We start from the raw sequence: 24,079 nt of genomic DNA, 5'->3' as shown, positions 1-24,079 counted from the left end.
CTGGCTGGAGAGCTGGGGGCACCAGCCAGCACGGGGGACAGTGAGAGGACCCTGAAACTAGAAAGGAGCTGATTACTTTAATGGATCACATCTTGGTTGGCAGCCATGGCCTCCCTCTGGCTGTTTCTCAGGGGGGCAAATTGCCTGCAACTGCTCACTGGTTGTTTTCATTTTATTCCAAGCCTTTCGGTAGCCTTTTAAGGACATCTGCAGAAAGGAAAAAGGGGGAGGGGGAGAATGTCATTTGGGACAAAAGGACTGTCACTATTCCACCCACATCCAGCCCTGTGATGGTGCAGATGGCCTCATGTGTGGGGCCTTCAGCCTGCATGCGGCAGACACGGACCACCTAGGGGTGTCTGAAAGATTCTTCTAAAGAACTTGTTTCTGTTCCATGAAGTGCGAAGTTGCAGGTTCCTGCTGTGATTCTCTGCTCCTTCTCAACTCCAGATCTGATGGGCCCAAGTTTGGATCCTAATTTACTCCCTACCGCCAAGTGACCACAGGAAAGGCAAGAGAAAGCACCATGGAAAAAGCAACTCAGGTCTAGATGTGAGAATGCCATGCCTCCCAAGTGACCTGACTGGGTTTTAAGTTACTCTAAGGATGTCTTAAAGTGCCCTCAGTGTGCAACCTGGCCTGTGGCAGTCTCAGTCCTTTTTGACACCACCATATTGTTTGCACATTTCCCTTTTCTCCCACCCAGCTCACAAGGGGCAAAGGTGCTTCTGTGCACACGGTCCCACATGAAAAGGCTGCAGGGTCAGCCAACAACGAAAAGACCTGTGACAACTGTGTAAATGCATGGAATCAGGTTCTGAGTGACATTAAAAATCCATTAATACCTCACTTTTTAAAAACCTGTCTTCTCCATGTATAAGTAGCAATCACTAAATTATCAATGGTGCAGGGAAGGACTCAGACGCTTCCTGAATTCATTAAGAAAACAAGCAACTAAAAACACACTATTACTACAGAGTCTCTTCCTGATAACCTGAAAAGATCCTATCCCTGACAAGAAAAAAGAGCTTTAAAATAAAAAAAAAGCCATCTCTCATTGGTATGAGTTGAAGCAAGAGCTGAGATATCTCACATCTGTCCAAACACCTGTACTGTCAACTCAAAAAAACAAAATCCTCAATACAAACGTGAGGGGTGTAAGACACTGCTGGTCTCAGGACTCTCTGGGGCTCACCTCTGCAATCTCCACTTTCCTCTCCCACATCCTGATGGTCTTCTCCAGGTCCCCATTCCGGATCTTCTCCCGGACGTACATCATCACCTGCGGTGCTCGGAACTCCGTCAGCTGCTTCCGGAGCTGTTTGTTCAGAGCCATGGCTTTGGCTAGATCCTGGGAGGGGAAGGACCAATTAAATCCGGGGCTCCCTGGCAGTTCCAGCCTCCTGAGACTTACTGACCCTGGCATCTCTCCCCGGTTTCAATGTAGTTCTAAAAATAACATTTACATTTTCAAAGGAGTGCGTGGAATCACAAGATTTTGATTCTTTACAGATAGTGACGTTTTTATCCAGTTCAGAAACACAAAGTGCAGACTGAAAGTCTTTTTTCCATTCCTTTCTTCCTTCTTCCACTTCATTCCTTTATTAAGGAATATGCTTTACCTTTTTTTTTTAATGGAAGTATAGTGAGTTACGGTGTGTCAATCTCTGGTGTACAGCAAGGAATATGCTTTACTTTTGATTGCTTAAGGGTTTTTGTGTTGGAAAAATTATGCATTTAAGTACTCTTTGATTTGTTCAATCTCATTTTCCTGTCTTTTTTTTTGCAAAATATATGTAACATAAAATTTCCCATTTTAACCATTTTTAAGTGCACAGTTCGTGGCATTCAGTACATTCACATTGTTGTACAATCATCATCAACCATCCTTCTCCAGAACTTTTTCAGCTTCCCCAATGGAACCTCTATACCCATTAAACACAAACTTCCTACAACCCCCTCCCCACAGGCCCTGGCAACCACCATTCTACTTTCTGTCTCTATGAATTTGACTACTCTATCTCATATAAGTGGAATCATATAATATCTGTCCTTTTGTGACTGGTTAATTTGACTTAGAACTGTCTTCAGGGTTTATCCATGTTGTAGCATATCAAAATTTCCTTCCTTTTTAAGGATGAATAACATTCTATTATATGTATATATACCCATTTTGAATATCCATTCATCTGTCAATGGATACCTGGGTTGCTTCTACATTTTTAGCTATTGTAAATAATGTTGCTACAATCATGAGTGTACAAATACCTGTTCAAGTTCATGCTTTCAATTATTTTTGGTCTGTACCCAGAAGACGACTTACTGGATCACATGGTTATTCAATTTTTTAGGAATCTTTAAATTTTATTTTTTTAATTATCATGCAGTAAAATTAACTAGTCTTTTTCTTTTGAGTGGATTTTTGAATTAGCAATGTCCTTTTAATTTTTAACAATTGTTTTGAACAGGCAATACATTGAATTCAAATGGTATAAAAAGAACAGTCACAAGCTCCTGTCCCACTCACACAAGTCCCCTTCCAAGAAGCATACACTATTTTTAGGTTTCGTGCATTCTTCTAGAAATCTACATCCATACAAACGTATATGTTTACCTTTTTTGACCCAAAGAGTAACCAATTCTATTCACTTTTATTCACCCAACTTTTTTTCCCACTCAAAAAAATCTTGGAGATTCTTCTGTATAAGCACATAAAGAATTTACTCATTCTATTTAACAGCTGCATACTTTTCCATTGTGTGGACATACCATTATTTAAAAGTCCCCATAAATGGTCACTTAACTTCTCAGTCTCTTGCTATTACAACAAACAGTGCTGTGAGTACTGATCTTCTGGGTATACATGTGGTAAACATGCAAGTATATCAGTAGGGTAAACTACTGAAAGTGAAATTGCCTATTCTAAGGCAGTGGTTCTCAACTAGGACTATTTTGCTGCCAGGAAACATCTGGCAATGTCTGGAGTCTCTTTTGTTTGTCATAACTAGGGGTGTGCTACTGGCATCTAGTAGATTGAGGTCAGGGATGCTACTAAACACCCTACAATGCACAGGACAGCCTCCCACAACAAAGAATTATCTGCCCAAAATGTCAGTAGTGTCTAGGCTGAGAAACTCTACCCTAAGCATATGTGACTGTGTGGCAAATGGTGCTAACTTGTCTTCTATAGCGATCAAGCCAATTTTATTTCTGCAACAATGTTTGAGGCTATTTTCCTCCATTCTCTCAACATAGTCTTACCAACTTTTTCATCTTTGTCAGCCTAAGAGAGGGAAAGAGGTATCTCATTATAGCTTTATTTTGTGTTCCTCATATGTAAAGAAGAACATTTTTCATATGTTGAAAAATTTTTTTTGCTTTTCTGTAAACTGTTTAAATTCTTGGCCCATTTCTCCACTATTTTTTGTTAGATTTTTCTTATTAATCTATAAAACTTATTTATGTTTTAAGAAAATAAGCTCCTGTGATACTAGATACAACATTTTCCCAGTTAGTTATCTTTTGACTTTGCTAATGATGGTTTTTGTCATGCAGGAAAAAAATGTATTTTTATATAGCTGACTTTGGTTTCATGGTTTATGGGTTTCACATTATAAAAGTCCCCCTCATACCAATATCATAATAAAAATGCTCCCACTATATAAGTTTAGGACTTCAATGGTTTTATTATTTATGTTTAAGTCTCTGATACATCTGGATTAATTTCACTGTATTATATAGCTCCAAATTTACATTTTCCTACTTGGCTACCCAGTCATTGCAAATCATTTATGGAATAGTCTGTTGTCTCTCACTGCAATGCCACCTTTATCATAAACTAAATATGTCAATAACAAAACTATCAGATACTTGATCATATACGTATCATATATAATCTGCATCATATGTTCATATACATATCATATATCATCTGTATCAAAAGTTCATCATATGGCTTACACGTATTTGTCTAGTTTATTCATGGGCTTCTTTTAAATACTGTAACTTCATAACACATTTCAGTATCTGGTAGGACTAGGCCTCTTCTTTACTTATTAAGAATTTTGTGGATATTCTCATTTATTTTTCCAAAAGAATTTTTGAGTCAATTAAAGTCCTTTAAAAAAATCTCCTTGTTATTTTAACTGGAATACTACTAATTCAAAGATCAACTCAAACAAACTAACATCTTCATGATGTTGAGTCTTCCTAACCTAGTATTGTCATTTAATTCCTTGCTTCACAAAGTACAGTCTATGGCATTGAGAACTAGGTAAAAATGCAAACTCTCAGGCCACCCCAGACCTATCCAAACAGAATCTGCATTTTAACAAGATCCCCAGGTGATTGGTTTTCACCGCCTGGTTTGACAAGTGCTGTTTTAATGCACTTTGAAGCAACCCAATGAAAAATTTTTTTATTAACTTGTTTTCAGAATGCAATAAAAATTTGTCAAGAAGTGTTCAGTGCATATCTGCTATCTGTCTAGCATGATCTACAACTGCAGGGAGACCTAAAAGTGTATCCAGAATCATCAGTGGACCCTCCTATGAAGATAATGATTAAAGAATACCTAAGATAAAATATAAGAAAGTAGCAAGAACCAAATCATTAAAAAAATGAATACTAGCTATGAGAGATATTCTGAGGAGACCAGTGACAGCAATCCCTACCCAGCATCCCACTTGTAGAGAAGAGTGAAACTACAGGAAAGGCAGCCACTGTTTCCACTCCCCAGATCCAGTGCAATGGTGCAGAAATTTTGCCCAAGGGGAGAGGCTATAAAATAGAGAGCTCTGGAATACTGCCTAAGAAGATGGACTTAATCTGGAACAGAGTGTGGGGAGTTCATGCCTAAGGACTTTGTGGAAAACAATGGAGATCTTCAGGGTGTGCAATTAAGATGACACTCATAGTTCCATATTAGTAGCAACAAGCAAGATGGTAGGTCAGCTACATGTTTAACCAGAGAAAGAGACAATTAAGAAGAGTCTTATGGGATTGGAGCAAGCCTCAATGACTGGCAGTACTTTGCCCCTGTGAAAGGGCCTGACTTTAATTAGATCAGAATGTGCAGCAATTAACATCTCAAGATGTTGCTGAAAGCAATAGAGTGATCAGCTAGCAATTAATGGAGGCTAATAGCTGGGTCTGATACCAGTAGAGGTAGATCAGCCACAAGTTTAGCTGAAAGATTGAGTCAAAGAGAACTCAGCTGAACCACCATCTTCTGGTTGTCAGGGAGATGGTATCCATGATGAAGGCTGTACCATACAGGGAGCCACATCAGGAGCCACTAAGAGCAGGAGAAACAGACTTTACTGAATCTACAATGAAGGAGGCAAGAATATACAATGGAGAAAAAAAGCAGTCTCTTCAATAAGTGGTGCTGAGAAAACTGGACAGCTACATGTAAAAGAATTAAATTAGAACACTTTTTAACACCGTAAAATAAACTCAAATGGATTAAAGACCTAAATGTTAGATGGATACCAGAAAACTCCTAGAGGAAAACATAAACACTCTTTGACATAAATTGTAGTAATTTTTTTTTGGATTCATCTCCTCGATTAATGGAAATAAAGCAAAAATGAAACAAATGGGACTTAATTAAACTTAAAAGCTTTCGCACAGCAAAGAAAAACAAAAAGACAACCTATAGAATGGGAGAAAATATTTGCACAATGATGTGACTGACATGGGCTTAATTTCCAAAATATAGAAACAGCTCATACAGCTTAATATCCAAAAAAACAAACAACTCCCAATCAAAAAGTAGGCAGAAGACCTAAATAGGCATTTCTCCAAAGAAGACATACAGATGGCCAACAGGCACATGAAATGATGCTCAACATCATTAATAGAGAAATGCAAATCAAAGCTACAAGGAGGTATCACCTCACACCAGTCAGAATGGTCATCATTAAAATCTACAAATAATAAATGCTGGGAGGATGTGGAGAAAAGGGAACCCTCCTACACTGTTGATGGGAAGGTAAACTGGTGCAGCCACTATGGAGAACAGTTTGGAGATTCCTTAAAAAACTAAAAAAATAGACTTACCATATGATCCAGCAATTCCACTTCAGGGTATATATCCAGATAAAACTATAACTCAAAAAGATACATGTACCCCAATGTTCATAGCAGCACTATTTACAATAGCCAAGACATGGAAGTGACCTAAAAGTCCATCCACAGATGAATGGATAAAGAAGATGTGGTGTATATATACTATGGAATATTACTCAGCCATAAAAAAGAATGAAATAATGCCATCTGCAGCAATATGGATGGACCCAGAGGTTATCATACTAAGTAAAGAAAGTCAGAGAAAGACAAACACCATATGATATCACTTATATGTGGAATCTAAAAAAAATGATACAAATGAATTTATTTACAAACCAGAAGTAGACTCACAGACATAGAAAACAAATTATGCTTACCAAAGGGAAAAGGAGGGGAGGGATAAATTAGGAGTTTGGGATTAACATATATACACTACTATATATAAAACAGATAAACAACAAGGACCTACTATATAGCTCAGGGAACTATATTCAATATTTTGTAATAACCTATAATGGTAAAGAATCTGAAATATATATATATATCTGAGTCACTTTTCTGTACACCTGAAACTAACACAACATTGTAAATTAAAAAAAATTTTAATTCATAGAAGGGATCAAAACAGAAGAAATAATCAGTAAACTTGAAGGTAAACTGATGAGATTATGCAATATGAAAAACACAGAGGAAAAAGGAAGAAAAGTCTCAGAGAAATGTGGAATACCCCTAGTATAGAGGGAACATATCTCAACATAATAAAAGCTATATATGACAAACCTACAGCCAGCATAGTACTCAACGGTGAAAAACTCAAAAGCTTCCCACTAAAATCTGGGACAAGACAAGGATGCCCACTATCACCACTCCTATTCAACATAGTCCTGGAAGTCCTAGCCACAGCAGTTAGGCAAGAGAAAGAAATAAAAGGGATCCAAATTGGAAAAGAAGAGGTAAAAGTGTCATTATATGCTGATGACATGTTACTATATATATAGAAAACCCTAAAAGGTCCACACAAAAGCTACTAGAGCTGATTGAAAAATTCAGCAAGGTAGCAGGTTACAAAATTAATGTTCAAAAATCAGTTGCATTTCTTTACACTAACGATAAATCAACAGAAAAAGAAAGTAAAGAAACAATCCCCTTTAAAATAGCACCCAAAGTAATAAAATATCTGGGAATAAATCTAACCAAGGAGGTGAAAGAATTATACACAGAAAACTATAAACCATTGATGAAGGAAATTAAAGAAGGCTTTAAAAAATGGAAAGATATTCCATGCTCCTGGATTGGAAGAATCAATATTGTTAAAATGGTCACACTGCCCAAGGCAATCTACAGATTTAATGCAATCCCTATCCAATTACCCAGGACATATTTCACGGAACTAGAACAAATCATAATAAAATTTATATGGAACCATCAAAGACCTAGAATTGCCAAAGCATTACTGAAGAGAAAGAAAGGCTGGAGGAATAACTCTCCCAGACTTCAGACAATACTATAGAGCTACAGTCATCAAGACAGCATGGTATTGGTACCAAAACAGACATATAGACCAATGGAACAGAATAGAGAGCCAGAAATGAACCCACAAACTTTTGGTCAACTCATCTTCGACAAAGGAGGCAAGAATATACAATGGAATAAAGACAGTCTCTTCAGCAAAAGGTATTGGGAAAACTGGACAGCAGCATGTAAAACAATGAAGCTAGAACACTCCCTTACACCATATACAAAAATCAACTCAAAATGGATTAAAGACTTAAACATAAGACAAGATACAATAAACCTCCTAGAGGAAAATATAGGCAAAACATTATCTGACATACATTTCAAAAATTTTCCCCTAGAAGAAATAAAAGCAAGAATAAACAAATGGGACCTAATGAAACTTACAAGCTTCTGCACAGCAAAGGAAACCAGAAGTAAAACAAGAAGAAAACCTACGGAATGGGAGAAAATTTTTGCAAGTGAAACCGACAAAGGCTTGATCTCCAGAATATATAAGCAGCTCATAAGACTCAATAAGAAAAAAATAAACAACCCAATCCAAAAATGGGCAGAAGACCTAAACAAGCAATTCTCCAAGGAAGACATACAAATGATCAAAAAGCACATGAAAAAATGTTCAATATCACTAACTATCAGAGAAATGCAAATCAAAACTACAATGAGGTATCACCTCACACCAGTCAGAATGGCCGTCATTCAAAAATCCACAAATGACAAATGCTGGAGAGGCTGTGGAGAAAGGGGAACCCTCCTACACTGCTGGTGGGAATGCAGTTTGGTGCAGCCACTATGGAAAACAGTGTGGAGATTCCTCAAAAGACTAGGAATAGACTTACCATATGACCCAGGAATCCCACTCCTGGGCTTGTATCCAGAAGGAAATCTACTTCAGGATGACACCTGCACCCCAATGTTCATAGCAGCACTATTTACAATAGCCAAAACATGGAAACAGCCTAAATGTCCATCAACAGGTGACTGGATAAAGAAGAGGTGGTATATTTATACAATGGAATACTACTCAGCCATAAAAACCGACAACATAATGCCATTTGCAGCAACATGGATGCTCCTAGAGAATGTCATTCTAAGTGAAGTAAGCCAGAAAGAGAAAGAAAAATACCATATGAGATCGCTCATATGTGGAATCTAAAAAACAAAAACAAAAACAAAAACAAACAAACAAACAAAAACAAAGCATAAATACAGGACAGAAATAGACTCACAGACAGAGAATACAGACTTGTGGTTACCAGGGGGGTAGGGGGTGGGAAGGGATAGACTGGGATTTCAAAATTGTAGAATAGATAAACAAGATTGCACTGTATAGCACAGGGAAATATACACAAAATGTTATGATAAATCACAGAGAAAAAAATGTGACAATGAGTGTGTATATGTCCATGAATGACTGAAAAATTGTGCTGAACACTGGAATTTGACACAACATTGTAAAATGATTATAAATCAATAAAAAATGTTAAAAAAAAGAAATGTGGAATACCCCTAAGTGCACCAACATGAAAACATCCTACACATGATGAAAAATATTAAGCTATATATCCATGAACTTCAACAAACTCCAACTAGGATTAGGGCAAAGAAATCCACACCCAGATACATCATACCCAAAATTCTGACTGACAAGGCAAAGAGAAAATTTTGAAAGCAGCAAGAGAAAATAATTCATCACATATGAAGGAAGCCAAATAAGATTAACAACTGACTTCTCATAAGAAACAAAATGGAGGCCAGAAGGCAGTGGCACGATATATTCTAAGTGCTCAAAGGAAAACAAAAAAAATCAACCAAGAATCTTACATCCAGCAAAACTATCTTTAAAAAATGAAAGAAAGCAATGAGCACACTCAGATCTTGGTTTCCAGTATTAATCTCAAATAAAAGGACCCAGGACGCCTGGAAGAAATGGCTGATTCTAGGACTGGGCAGGAAATATACAAGAAGAGCCTGGAACATCTTCTAGTTCCAGAAAGGAAAGAGGTGCTCAAAACACACACACACACACACACAAACACACACACACACACACACCCCTGAACCCACAAAAATGGGGATATGTCAATGGAACACAGAAGCCAACTGAAAGAGCTCCCAATGACCAAACTGGAACAATGGGAGCAACAGAATAAATAGTGTTAGGTTATAACCCAACTCATAAAATTAACATTCATGAGTTGATACAGATACAAATAAATAATTTAAAAAATAAACAAATGGGGGAGAATTGACAAATCTCCCATACAGAAGAATTCCAAAACTTTATAACTCCCTACTTGTTAATTGTGGGCTGCACACAGGAACTTCCTTCCAAAGAGTAAGTCTGAAAAATGGTAAAATAACAGTGGAGAAACCTGTGGAACACTCTCTCAGCCAGGTGAGCAAGGTTAACATCAACAGTGAAAAGTGATGTTGACAGGAAGCTCCCTGATAGGATGTGATGAAAATGGTACTTTACTTCTGGAGTCTTCCTCCCAAAACCATGTGACCCTATGTAATCACGGGAAAAGAAATTAAACAAATCCTAATTGAGGAACATTCTACAAAATAACTGACCGGCACTCTACAAAACTGTCAAGGTCTCAACAACAAAGTCTGAGAAGCTGTCACAGCCAAGAGGAACCTAAGGAGACATGACACTAAATGTGTTACCCTGAATGGGGTCCTGGAAGAGAAAAAAAATTAGGTTAAAAACTAAAGATATATGAATAAAATACATTATGTTACATTTGAATAATAACATATCAATACAGGTTCATTAATTTTAAGAAATGTATTCTACTAATGTAAGCAGCTAATAATAGGGGAAATTGGGTATGAGGTATTGGGGAGCTGTCTGTACTAGCTTCACAATTTTCCTGTAAATCTAAAACAGTTCTAAAATTTAAAGTTTATTTTTTAAAAATGAAGGAAAAATAAAGACATTCTCAGATAAACAAAAACTAAGAGAATTTATTGCTAGCAGACCTGTCTTACAAGAAATTCTTCTGGCTGAAAACACGTGACAGCAGACAGTAATTTGAATCTGATAAAACAAATAGCACAAGTGAAGGTGCTTATGTAGGTAATTATAAAAGACAGTATAAATGCATATTTTCCTTCCCTTAACTGACTTAAAAAGCAATTTCATAAAACAATATGTATATTATTTTATATTGGACCTATAACATATAAAAATGTAATATATTTGACAATAACAGCACAAAGGAGGCAAGCTGAAATGAAGCTATATTTGAGTAAGAAAATAACACTAGATGGTAACTCAAATTCACAAAAGAAATGGGGAGAACCACACAAATAGTAAATAGGAAGCTTAATTTAACAAATGTTATGAACATAGTGCATCTTCTTTCTTCTTTCAGTTTTTGGATCCCTTTCCTCACACCATTTAACACCATTTACAAAGTTAACTCACAATGAATCATAAATTTAAAATCTATAAAACTCTTAAAAGAAGACATAAGAGTAAATCTTCATGATATTGAGTTAGGTAGTGGTTTCTGAGCTATAAAACCAACAGCACAAGCGCAAAAGAAAAAACAGGTAAACTGGACTCCATCAAAATGAAAACTTTTGTGCTGCAAAAAATACCATCAAGAGAGTGAAAAGAAAACCCAAAGAACGAGAGAAAATATTTGCAAGTCATATACCTGATAAGGGATCTGAATCCAGAATATATAAAAAATTCTTAAAACTCAATGATAAAAAGACAAATAAGGGGGGGTATAGCTCAAGTGGTAGAGAGCATACGAGTTCAATCCCCAGTGTCTCTGTTAAAAAATAAATAAATAAATAAACAAACTAATTACCTCCCCCCTGAAAAAGATAAATAACTCAACTGAAAATTGGACAAAGGCTTTGAATAGATATTTCTCCCCAAAAAGACAGATAAGCGGCCAATAAGCATATGAAAAGATGTTCAATGTCATTAATCATTAAGGAAATTCAAAGTAAAGCCACAATAATACCACTTCATACCCACTAGGACAGCATTTAAAAAAATCTAAAAATAACAAGTGCTGGTGAAGATGTACAGAAACTGGAACCCTCACACAATTGGAATATAAAATGGTGCAGCCACTTTGCAAACCAGTTCGGCAGCTTCTGTAAATGTTAAACACAGAGGTACCATATACATAAGCCACAATGCCCAAGAGGAAAGAATACATAAACCATTCACACAAAAATTTGTATGTGAATGTTCATAGCAGCACTATTCATAACAGCCAAAAAATGAAAGCAACTCAAATGTCCATCAAACTGATGAATGGATAAACAAAATATGATATATCCATATTAGAAAATATTACTCAGCCATAAAAAAGAAACAAGTGCCCACACATGCTACAACATGAATCTTGAAAAATACTAAAGTTAAAGGACCATATTGTATGATCCCTTTTATACGAAAGGCTGAGAAAAGGCAAATCCACACAGAGACAGAAAGCTGATTAGTAGTCATCTATGGCTGGAGGGTGGGGGTGCGGTGAGGTGAAATGTAGGATTTCTAATAGGTACAAGGTTTCTTTCTGGGGTGGTGAAAATGTTCTGAAATTATTGTGCTGATTCAACTCTGTGAATATACCATACATCATTAAAATGTACTCTTTAAATGGGTGAATATGATATATGAATCATCCCAACAGAGCTGTTTTTAAAAACTTAAGAAAATGATAATATACTAAGCAGTGAATGCCAGGCGTTTAAAAATTGATTTCATGTCTTACTTGTAATCTAATAAATATCAAGCCAAACAAATAAGTACCCCAGGAATCCTTCATGGAGAGAGCACACAGACTTTTGCTTCAACTTTGTCACTGTACTGAGACCAACTTTTTTGCAAAGGGCACTTGTTCCCCATCAAGGGTACACTGCCACGGCAAAACTGAGTCAGATGCGGTAATCCCGTGGCTTTTGGGCCATTGTAGGCAGGTCTGGGCCACACCCGCTGCCGGGGACACTTCAGGTTCATTCAAGACAACGACACTAATAACTGAACTCATGGTTTCAGAGGCTGATGAAGCATCATCCTATCTGATCACCACGGCAAGGGCTGTGATGTCCTTGTCACAGATGTGGGGTTCTGTCTAGTTCAAAGGCTTGTTCAAGGCTAGAGACTGGCAACACGAAACCTGATGCCAGGCTTTCTGACTACAGTCCAGGACTCATTTTCCCCCAACCTCCCCCAAAAGTCCCCTCTGAGTCATCTCCTAGGTACATTTAACTTGCGGAAATTCAACTCAACGTGTTCAGCAAAATAACGGGCGCGCTACATCCCCATGTGGATGCAGCGAGCTCAGATGCCACTACACATGTTTTCGCATGGTGACCACAGGCCCTGGAGCAGGCTCAGGACAGAGGTCACAGGTCTGCCAGCCGAGCATCTGCTATACCGACTGAGAGTTATATGCTTAAAGAGCTTTCTCTCCTTTACACAGAACACTATAATTTGGCATGTGTTCTTTTTTTCATACCAGTTAGTTACATTATTACCTGCATTATACATTTTCTGTGAGGTTGTAGACACAACACTTTGAATTTGGTACCTTATGGGTCACTTAAGGAATTCTCAAGGGTTATTTGGACTCTAAGTGATTTCTAGATGATTTCATGACTTTTGACTCCAGATTCTGAGTAGTAAAATGCAACACCATGGAATGTGAGTCTCCAGGTGCCACTTTCTCCTTTGATGGCCAGAGCTATTTTGATTTTTATGATCTAGGCTTTTCTAGGCAAAAACCAAGGTGGCCTAGATAGTGGTGGATGCTGACTCGAGCCCTTGTAGATAGAAGGAGAAAAACACCAGAAACAGCATGTTTTACCCTCTCCTACCTCCTCTACTTGTTGGGTTTCTTTTTCAATTTTTTTGAGTAACTCATTTCTCAGCAAGAACTCCTTGTCCAGATTGATGGACATTTCCATTGCTCGGTGTAGCTTGCTCTGAAATAGAACAATACAGCAAGTTTTGAGCAAAGATGCTGCTCAGAACAACAGGAAGGATAGACAGACAGCTCTTTATTAAGTAAGAGAATAGCAGGACTGTCCAGGAACTTGGGCCTGCCCTTCTCACTGCTGCCTAGATTTTCAAAATCCTGGTGCCTATGTGGCAGGGGAGGAGAGGACCCTGGTCACCTGCAAAGTAGCCAGACACACTGGGACCCAAATCCCAACCCACCACTTACCAAGAGAAACTCTGAGAAAGTCCCAGAACCTCTCTCACAAGCCAGCAGGCAGGATACCTGGATCCCAGTGAGCTGACCACTGCATCAGATAGTTGCTAGCAGGGTGACCAGACAGTCTGGTCTGCTGGGGACAGACCATGTTCATGCCTATAGTCCCTGCTTAATTATTAATAGTGACTCTCTCCAAAAGGGTTCTGTGTGGATGTGGAATTATTTAGTAGCTTTCTGATTTATAGCTAAGATGATTTCCTTTGCAGGGTTTTAAGCATATTACACACTTAAATTAAGCAGAGTCCTAAATGTGGTTAGTTTTCAAAACTCATTGTGCATAAAAATTCTCTGGGGAGTTTAAAAAAAAAGATACATGGCCCTCACCACTAATTCAGTTGGTCAGGGTTGGACTAAAGTGCCTATCTTTAAAAAAAGAAAAAGCTCCTTGAGTGGTTCTAATGCACAGCCAGGGTGTGGGGACATTTCGACTGTTTCAGAAGATGTGGCTTTGTCAGGAGAAATCAGAAAGCAACAGGAGGTAAAGGACATCTAAGCTCTCAGTGAAACCACGGTGGTGCACTGTGGCCGGAAAGGTGGGCACGGGAAGCCTTGCGGACTTGGGCATTGGTGCAGATCTTACTTTGTAGGCATTCAGGATCTGCAGGGTGTTTCCGGATGCCAGCTTCAGTTGGATCAGTTCTTGATTCCTTGCTTCAATCATCTCTAAAAACAGAGCATTCTCAATCTTCAGCTGCTGAAAATCAACATCGTGGAGGGCCTCGCCCACCTCCTCCTTCTATAGGTCAAAAAAAAAAAGAAAGAAATGATGTGAGGTTGTGACTTCTGAATGCATGGCTCACACCTTGCAATTCTGGGTGAGACTCTGGAAGCCAGTTATCATTCAGTCATTCATCAAATGTGGACTGGGGACCTGCTTGGTGCCAGGCATGGTACTAGGCACTAGTGATAGAGATTTGAGTAAATACGATGCTCCCTTGCCTCAAGGAACACATACTCAATGACAGTTCACAGACAGGTCACAGCGTGCTGCAGTGGGACACACAGGGGCAGAGGGCGAACAGAAGCCCCTCAGCCAGGCCAGGGGAGAATGGAAGGCTGGGTCAGGGGAGGCTTCCCCCAGGAGGTAGTGCCTAAACAGGGCTGTGAAGAAAGGAGGCCATTTAAAAGTTGTTTTTAACCTGGAAAAACCAGGACAAGCAGCCCATACATTCCCTTCCTTTGATCACTTGACATTTCTGCACCACAGGTATATTACCACATTCCTGCCCTACTTGGTCTATGCCACCTTATATTTGTGGTAGGCAAGCGCCAAACTTGGGACTGTTCCCCACCCCTACACACTACTCACCTCCTAGGAAGCATCTTCCTCCCTCTGCTCCAAAACAACACAACAATTTCCTTCAGCCCTAATTTGACTCACCCTCCAGCTCAAATGTTCCCGACCCACCTTCAACACCAGAGGGTAATCCCTCCCTCCGCTCAGCCCCTGCAAGCTGGACCTTCAGGTCCTTGTTGCTATGCCTTGGTATAGCAGTTACGTATCCATGCCTTTTGTCACCATCACCACTCCTTGCTAGTCTGTGAGCTCATGAGGGCAGGACCACATCAGTGTCATTTCTGTGTAGCAATGGCTTTTAGGTTAAAGGTCATCCAACTGCTCCCCTTCTCATACTTCAGGATGCCTGAGTTTTCATGAAGCTCGAGAACCAGGAATTTAGTATCAGGAGGCAGTTCTGCTGGGGCCACGATCTTTCTTACACTGAACTTAAATCTCCTTCACTGACCTTCCACTCTGGCCGTAGGTCCACCCTGGGGGCCTCCCAAGCAGTGTATTCTCTTCCCTTAGTGGCCAGTGCACTTGGAGACAGAAGCCACGGCCTTCAGCGGCCCTCTCTCTGTGGCCCCGTCAGTCCCGGGTCGTGCTTTTCTGCTCCCCTTGCTCTCCAGGTCCCTCTCCTACGTGGACTCCAATTTGCAGATTCTTTCAAGCATGGAGCTCTCCCTGGGACACAGTGCTCTGGGTGGGGCTACTCAGCAGAGTGCAGCAAGACCACCCCTTTCTCAGGGGCCCCGTGGTTCTCTGACTGCAGCCTAGGCTGCAGCACCGTCTCCAGCTGAGCTGACTTCATCAGGTCCTCTACGACTAAGACACGCAGTACCTGTGCAAATATTCAGGGGCTCAAAGTGGAGGATCTTACATTTGTCCTTAGTCACTTCATGTTGTTAAAGCCTCCCTGGCCTGTTGAGTCAGTTGGGATCCCAAGTCAATCAAGCAATAGTCCCTAGGCATGTTAATTCTCCCCAACTCTGTGTCACTGTCAGTGACCACCTCTGATGCACATGCCATCGGTCCCCATCTTTGAGATAATAATACAAATACTGAGCTAGGAGAGGATGGAGCTATGTAATCACATCCTAGAGGCCCTGTACCACGTCTGCCTTACTGCCTTTAATCAGGAGGTTTTAGGGTCAGCTGTTCAAAGACTAATTAAAGCATACTATTGGCTGTGCCACCTAGCCACATTCTCCAAAAAGGTCAATGAGGATGTCATGAGGGCCTTTTAAATTCAAGCTAACTCCAGCTACAGATTTGCCAGCATAGAAATGGTATTAGTTTCCTATTGCTGGTGTAACAAATTACCACAAACTCAGGGGCTTAAAACAACATAAGTGTATTATTTTACAGCTCATGAGGTCAGAAGTCTGAAAATGATTCTTTGGACTAAAATCAAGGTGTTAGCAGGTCTGTGCTCCTTCCAGAGGCTCTAGAGGAGAATCTGTTTCCCTGCCATTGCCAGCCTCCAGAGGCAGCCTGCATCCTTTGTTCATGATCCCTTCCTCTCTCTTAAAAGAGCATCACTCTCATCTCATCTTCTCTGACTCTCACTCTCCTGCCTCCCTCTTGTGATTACATTGGACCCACTCAGATCATCCAAGATAATCTCCCCCATCTCGCCAGATAGTTGACTTAATCACATCTGCAAAATCCTCTTCCTACTGAAGTAATACAGTCACAGGAATTAGGACATGAACACTTTTGGGAGAATGTGGTTCTACCTACCACAGTTAGCTTAAAAACAAAACAAAAAAAAAAAGGAAGAAAAAGACACATACCTGTCTCAATTGTGAAAGCATCTTTTTCTTCTGAACTTTGAGAGAAACATTTTTCAAACGTAATTTATCTTTCATACTATCCTAAAAAATAAAAGTAAATTTTAATCCATTTCTCTTCTTCTTCCCTGCTGGTTTGAAAAGTTGGTAGTTTTGGGGCTGCAAAACTAAACCTTGAGCCCTAACATTCAGTCACTTATTTTTAGGTCTTTTATGTCTACTCAAACTGGTATTTCTATGGTAGTTCACTCATGACCAAGAAGCAGAGGAAACAGGGTCTGCTCCATGCAAATTTCCTATTGCTTTTAAATTCAAGATAATTTGGGCATATATTTGGGTATTTTTAGGGACCTTTCTGACAAAATCATCTTATGATTCTTTGATCTATTATTCTCTTAGTAATTTACATAATTTTTTATTACTTATAACATGTTACAGTAAGTAATCTTAACTATCTCCAGGATCTGAAGCCTGATATACTACAAAAATCTTTGGAAATAAAGGAGCATTTTATGTCTCATTCTTATAATAATGGAACTCAAAGAGGTTAAGATTTACTTGTCCCACTCCACACAGTCACTCATTAGATAGGCTCACACCTGTCTCGAGATAACACATCATATCTTGAAACAAATAGCAAAATAAAAGAGAAGCCCATCTGAGATACTATGAATTTTCAATCTGCCTGATTGATTTTAGCCTTGATAAGCTTGCATTTTAAGACACACAGACTTTAGGGGGTACAAAAAAATCTGCAGATGTGGGCAATATTTATGGTGGACCAAATGGGGTGGGGCTGCCGCACGTGGATGACTTTTGTATCGTCAGTCTATGAATCTACGCACCTTTCTAAGCTCTAACCGCCTGCCAACTCACCCTCCGGCGGTTCATGTCCTCAATGTACTTCATCACTTTCTGAGTGGCTAAAATACTCCCTTTCTTCTTGGATATGGTCTTTAGAATGTCTTTCTCAAAATCATGCTCTGCCTTCTGAACTTCAGCCCATCGAATTTCAGCTTCCTCAATGATAGCCTGGGGGAGTCAGCACAAAGAGCGAACGCAGTTTACAAAAATTCTCAAGGACGTAGCCCTCTAAGGAGCCCTAACTTCTCAGGCCTTTTTGTGCCCCAATATGTAATGCTTCTTCTCAGTCTTAGAAAGATGCCGGTAAGGTACAAATTGGACAATATGAATGTTATTATTAAAAAGTATGCCTCAAAAAAAGTTCTGTATAAAGTATCTATATAAAGGGGGAGAACAAACAAAAACAGGGCCTTGGGTATCTCTAGAAATATGTATTTCTGTGTCTGAAATATTACTTATCCATTAAAAATTATAACATTAATGTAATACATAAAAATACCTAGAAAGATATACATGAAAACATTAACCACAGTCATGTCTGGAAAGATGGATTAATAGGGGGGCAAAAAAGCTCTTACTATATACTTCTGTAATTGGAAAAAAGATGTTATAAATGAATAGCTGTATTGATATGGAAAGACACTGTTAAGTGAAAAATATAGTTTATAAAATAATATGATAACTTTTATAAAGAAATTCCTATTTTCATAGAAAATAATCTAAACTCCAGGATATCAGTACAAGAATCAACAGTAATTACCACTGAGTGGTAAGGTTGTGGATGTTTTCAAATGTTCTTCGTTTAGCTTACCTGAACACTTAAATTTTGCTACAACAGAGATTGTCTTTCAATAAGAAAATACACACACATATACACACACATTATTTTAAAGAATAAAATGAGAAGGTATCTGTAACTGCAGAGCAAATCATCTTTGTCTAGGCTTTCTCACTGGGTACCAAGGAGCAAAAGCATCTCCCTTCACTGGCCAGCCTCTGGCTACAGCCTCTTCCCTCCCCATCATCTTCACATGCCAGAACATCTCCACCTTAAATGCTTCTTTCTTCACATCACTCTCCTGCTCAGTTGTGCTCACTGGGGTGCTGATTTCTATGACATCAAAGATAAATTCCTCTGCCTGGCTTTCAAGGTCTCATAGCCCTACTCAGCCCAATTTCCTAACACGGCCCCCAAAGTACCCTCTCTCTTCTCTAATCACACCAGCCTCCTCAGTGTCATGAACCTGCCATGTTCATTCCCACCTCCACTTCCTTGTTCATGTTATTCACTTTACCTAGGGTGCCCTTGCTTTCCTGTTCCTTAAACAAGCACCATCTTTTTCCAGTGCCGTGCCAAGTCCTATGCCCAGCTCCACCACCTCAACAAAGTCTTCTTTGACCACTCTAGCCCACACTATGGTGTTTAATCACACAATCTAGCATGTCAGGACCATGCCACCACATCCTGAGCTCCTTTAACATATTAGAATTCAACAATACGTGTTTGGAAAGAGAAAGAGGGAGAAAGCGGGAAAGGCAGGAGGGAGGGAGAGAGGGAAAGAGGGAAAGGTTTATGCAGTACAGATGGTTCTGTCAGTAGAGACATGAGTCCACTGATCTGTACCTCTCGAGGTAATGAGTGTGATTCTGTGTGTACCCCATTTGTAAATAGAAAAATTTAGGAACAGAACAGCAATAGCTATTTTTCAAACAACATGGCTCTCAAATGCAAGTCAACAAGTTCATCCCATGGACCACCAAGCTAAGAGTGATGTTCTTTTTCAGGAGGAACACTGACCGTGCTGGTCTCCAACAAGACACGGACCGTGGTCACGTGTGCTGCATGTAGAGGGTGACAAGAGATTTTTCACTTAACTCACTGACTTAAACTTCAAGCCCCTTGTATTATTAAGGAATTATTATAAATTTTAATGGCATTTATGGTTTTTATGATTATGGGTTTTTGTTAAAGAACCCATATCTTAAGAGACATATATTGAAACATCTACAGATAACTGATATGTTTAAGATTCACTTTATAATAGCCCAGTGGCCAATTATGAGGGGGAAGTTGGTAGGGATACGGAGGAACCAGGAGTGGCCATATGTTGATAACTGTTGTGTGGGTGTTGAGCACATAAGGGTTTACTGTGCTAAATTCTCTGCATTTGTGTATTTTGAAATGCTTCATTTTAAAAAGTTTAAAATTTGTTATTTGTGATAACAAATACCTCAGGCAGGTGGTTAAGTCCCTTAAAGGGAGGCCTTCAGTTTATCTTATCCTAACTGTGTTTCTTTCAAGGTACCGACAATCACGTGAACATACCACAGGCACTTCTTGCTGAGGCGGAAGTGGGGAGCCCAGGAAGGATGGCCTATAGAGAGGTGTACCTCGTGATGCTGCAGGTCCCGTTCGGCGTTTGCCCTCATGTGCCTGATTTCATCTTTTGTGTCTTCCAGCTCCTTCTGCACAAGCTCAAGTTTTTGGTCCACACTGAGGCCTGTCGCACGTTCCATACCTACGCGGGATTTGGATCGACCTCTGCCTCGTAACTGTAACACAAGAAAAACAAAGCCATTGTCAAGTAGAACATGGTAATAAAGCCACCTAAGGTGGGCATCAAAATGACCACTCAGGCCTGTTAGAAATCACTCTGAATGAGAGCAAGAAAGAACAAACTCAATGTGAAAGGATTCTGGATACTGGGCCTGAGGCGATGTTCATTTCACAAGTCAACCCAAGGCCCTGTGCTAAATACTTCAAAGGTGTATGCTTGACAGTAAACTGAAAATAAATAACGGGAAGTGTCTTGAGGGTGGGAAAATCATGAACCTGCTATAGACTAGCATTCAAGTCAGTGTCTGGGAAATCCCAGAGCTCAGTGCTTCCTGAATTGAATATATAAGAGAAATTGCATCTGGGGGCATGGTGTTCAGAAAAAAAATAAACAAATAGACAGAAATTTTAGATTTCCTATGTGCTGAAGCCAAAGGTCATAAGCAGGTGGCCCAGGGAATGTGTGGACCTGAAGATGGATGTTTAGTCCTCAAAAGATAGATCCACACAGTTTTAAATTAAAAAAAAAATTAAGGTGGGTAGGGTATAGTTCAATGGTAGTGTGTATGCTTAGCATGCACGAGGTCCTAGGTTCAATCCCTGATACCTCCATTAAAAAAAAAACCTAAAAGTTAATTACCCACATTTGAAAATTAGAAGATTCCACTAAAACTATCCAGATTTTCAGCTTCTCTTGAAAAATCAGCTGCTCTGGCAACACCAGGCTGCCTGGCTGGCCCTTTCTGATGAGGGAGGAAATCTCCAGTGCCCTCACCAGGGCACTGGATCTTCACTCCTATATGTGGCAGGCCAGGCCTTGTAAACATTTAGGTCCCCCAATTTTAGGGGATTATTTCAAACAAAGATACTCTGGGAGAGTCAATCCACTGTGAGTGGAACCTGATTCCCTTCACACTCATTTGAAAGAGAATCTTTGCAGAGGAAGGAAGAATCAGAAGCAGAGCAGGGAGGAAGTCTTATGCCACTTGGCCAAAGAGGACACACCAAAGATGGATAACAAACACCATTTTCATCTAAAGGGACAAACAGAATAGAAGAATTATTAGGTCTCCCTTGTGTACCTGTGCTATTTCTGCTCCTGATAATATAACTTCTGATAATCGTGGAGGTCGCAGGTCCCTGGGCTCCAGCTTATTGTAATATTTCTCAAACATCTCTACCTCAGTTTTGAGAGCCGAGTTTCCATAGCTACAAGACAGGAGGTGCCTGAGTAAGTTCCACCAATAGGAATTTAAACCCCTAATAACTAGTATTTAACATTTACTAGTTTTGTATGACCTTCTGCAAGATACTTAACCTCTTAGAGCCTCAGTTTTCCTCATCTGTAAAATGGGAATAATAACACTTATCTTTTAGGGTGGCAATAAGGAATGCAAAGACTTTGGCACAGTAAATGCTATTTAAGTATTTGATATATTTTGTAAATACATCTAATGAGCCACAAAATTTTGAGCACTGGGATTACAGCATACCTTGGGGATATTGCAGGTTCAGTTTCAGACCACTGCAACAAAGCAAATATCTCAACAAAGTGCGTCACATAAATTTTTTGGTTTCCCAGGGCATGTAAGGTTATGTTTATATTATATAGTATTCTACTAAGTGTGCAACAGCATTAGGTCTAAAAAGAGCACATACTTTAATTTAAAAATACTTTATTGCTCAAAAATGCTAACAAACATCTGAGCTTTCAGGGAGCATAATCTTTTTGCAATAGTAACATCAAATTTTACTGATCAGAAATCATCATAACAAACATAAGAATGAAAAAGTTTGAAATCTTGCAAGAATTATCAAAATGTGTGAGAGACTCAAAGTGAGCAAATGCTATTGGAAAAAATAGCACCACCAGACTTGCTTGATACAGGGATGCCACAAACCTTCAATTTGTTTAAAAAAAAATGTAGTATCTACAAAATGCAGTAAAGCAAAGTACAAGGAGATATGCCTGTATATTGAAAATTGCTACAAGTTTCATCTTCCAGTATCTCCTAACCCACTTGTGAAATTCCTTCTGAATTACTACTTTTTTTCTAAATTACTACATTCTTGAAGTTACACACATCCACAATCTTCATATTTTCCTTTTGTTTTATTTCTCAGCTCTTTTATTTCCAGCACCCCAAGGATGAAGTAGAAGTTTACTACAAATGGTAGAAGAGCTTTGAGTAGATGGGTTTTAAACAACTAGAGATGACAAACCTGGTTTATCCTGTATATGCCAAGATTATTACCCTTTTAACTTCTTAACTTACATAACACACACATTATATAACAGTGTGTATAGTACACAAATATGTACATATACGTATATAAGAGAGAGTGAACAGCTTTGATATTTTTGTATACTATTGAGCTAATTCCTATTTGGCTGAATTTTAAGATTAGTGGAAAAGACTCAACAGAAAGCCCAATAAATTGAAGCATCTTTCTTTTTCAGCATATGTCATGTTCCCAATGTAGGCTGTGGAGTCTTGCACCTGAGTCTCAACCCTAGCACTAAACAGTGACCTTAAGAAAGTGACTTAACTTCTGTGTCTGCTTCCTCATCCACTTCCTAGGATTACTGAGCCATTATATAAAGTCATATATGCAAAATAATTGGCACATAATAAGCACTCGAAAGATTGTAGCTATTAGTAATAATACCTCCGTTCTGACCTAAACTATTTATAAACATACTGAAGTAACATCTATTCAGCTGCCTGAGTCAGGATATTCTGTGTGAGACCAGTAAATTGTACAATTAACCTCAACTACCTCATGGAATCCTGACATCCAATGTACTTGATATAGTAGATATAAAACGGACTGCTAAAAATACAGAATTTGGGGCCAGTCCATTGCTGTCCATCTCCACGTTTATACTCTGGTTCAGGTATAAGTTGCCTCATACTAAAAAAATTTTAATAGCCTCCTTTTTATCTGCTGCCTCATTAATTTTATCATAGAATCTTAGCATCAGAAAGGGGCTTAGAGGTCACTTGGTCCAACCTGCCGCCACACAGTAGAACAGCATGTAAACACACAGTGTGGCACCAGACCCAGCCTGAAGCTCTGGCTTCACCAATTACCCTCTGGACTTTCCAAGCCTTGTTAGCTCAGCAGCTGTGGAGACAGAAATAAAGAGCAAAGCTAAGTTCTCTCCTCACTTTGGGGGCCTCAGTTTCCTCAAGGCTCAATACGGACTCGGGTCATCTCCGCACTGGACCGAGCTCCCAGCCCACACGCTGAGGAGGGGCGGCCCTCAGAGGCCGGCCGGCGGGTACCTGAGCTCTTCCACCAGCCCGCACAGTTGCATAATAGGCATCTCATTCTCCTCCTGGGCTTGCGCCTCGGCGACAGGGGTGTCAGAGTCCTCATCTGTCATCACTGCCGAAGCTACCCTTGCCAGTGCCGAGGGTGGCTAAGAGCGCGGGGTGCTAGAGACCGCGCGTCACTCGCACTGCGTCCTAGCGGTGTGTTGCCTGGGCGCTCCGACGCTGCGTGGAGGGGCGGGGCTTCCCGGGGCCCCGCCCAGCGCTCCCCGCCCAGCGCTCCCCGCCCAGCTCTGCGCTGACCAGAGTGAGGTCGGTGGCTTTGACCAGACACCTAAGCGCGTTCACTTTTTCCTTTTTCAACAATAATTCTTAAAATGATAATAATAGCAGCTACAGTTTGCTCAGCATTTACTATGCCCTTGGCACCGTGTTAAGCATAGTTTATGAAAATCCTTGCAACAACC

General features: G+C 39.6%; 1 protein-coding gene across 1 annotated transcript; it reads right to left on the bottom strand.

The window, feature by feature from the left end:
* Positions 1-58: 58 nt before the first annotated feature.
* On the bottom strand, positions 59-23,819 carry CFAP263 (cilia and flagella associated protein 263). Its single transcript, XM_006214498.3, has 9 exons — positions 23,625-23,819; positions 21,417-21,543; positions 20,169-20,330; positions 17,790-17,945; positions 16,917-16,997; positions 14,422-14,577; positions 13,441-13,548; positions 1,196-1,351; positions 59-207 (listed from the first exon to the last, which is right to left on the bottom strand). Exons 1-9 carry the CDS (start codon positions 23,723-23,725, stop codon positions 73-75), a joined length of 1,182 nt encoding a protein of 393 aa, XP_006214560.1. The 5' UTR covers positions 23,726-23,819; the 3' UTR covers positions 59-72.
* Positions 23,820-24,079: the final 260 nt, after the last annotated feature.

This window comes from Vicugna pacos, chromosome 9, assembly GCF_048564905.1.
Source record: "Vicugna pacos chromosome 9, VicPac4, whole genome shotgun sequence".
Taxonomy (NCBI): domain Eukaryota; kingdom Metazoa; phylum Chordata; class Mammalia; order Artiodactyla; family Camelidae; genus Vicugna; species Vicugna pacos.
The sequence above is the reverse complement of the archived record's forward strand: the minus strand, read 5'-3'. Positions and strand labels throughout refer to the sequence as shown.

Bases quoted from the DNA above. Each gene is read 5' to 3' on its own strand.
- CFAP263 (XM_006214498.3), bottom strand. From the start codon at position 23,725: ATGACAGATGAGGACTCTGACACCCCTGTCGCCGAGGCGCAAGCCCAG. The intron at 21,544-23,624 runs GTACCCGCCGGC...CCTGTCTTGTAG, and splicing joins GGGCTGGTGGAAGAGCTCAG to CTATGGAAACTCGGCTCTCA. The intron at 1,352-13,440 runs GTAGGAGAGGGT...TTCCCCTCCCAG, and splicing joins AAACCCAACAAGTAGAGGAG to GATCTAGCCAAAGCCATGGC.